Consider the following 313-nt stretch of genomic DNA (forward strand, 5'->3'; position numbering starts at 1 on the left):
CCTTCTCTCCTTTCCTCCATCTCCTTCTGCTTCTCCTTCCTTCCCCTTATTCCACCCTTTTCCCCCCATCAAGCTCCAGGACGGCAGCTCCCCCACCCAGGAAACCCCACCCCAGCACCCACCGGTTATCTCCACGATATTATCCTTGGTTTTCACCACCAGCTCCTCGGGGGCGAAGTGGTTGACGTCCAGGGTGACCTTCCAGCTGTCGGCGGTCTGGCGGATCTCGGAGATGCCGCTGCTCAGCTGCCGGCTCAGCACCTGCCCCAGGGGCGAGCCCGGCGCCGGCATCAGGGCGCTCCCCCGGGGCCGG

General features: G+C 64.9%; 1 protein-coding gene across 1 annotated transcript in view; it reads right to left on the reverse strand.

Annotated features, from left to right (window-relative positions):
- The window catches only part of HSPB1 (heat shock protein family B (small) member 1), a 2,640-nt gene that overhangs the window by 1,319 nt on the left and 1,008 nt on the right, over positions 1-313 (reverse strand). The window contains 1 exon segment of the mRNA XM_031060672.1: positions 123-313. This exon segment is cut by the window's right edge and continues 10 nt beyond it. Within this exon segment, the coding sequence (XP_030916532.1) occupies positions 123-313 (191 nt within the window).

Source organism: Geospiza fortis, unplaced genomic scaffold, assembly GCF_000277835.1.
Source record: "Geospiza fortis unplaced genomic scaffold, GeoFor_1.0 scaffold425, whole genome shotgun sequence".
NCBI lineage: Eukaryota > Metazoa > Chordata > Aves > Passeriformes > Thraupidae > Geospiza > Geospiza fortis.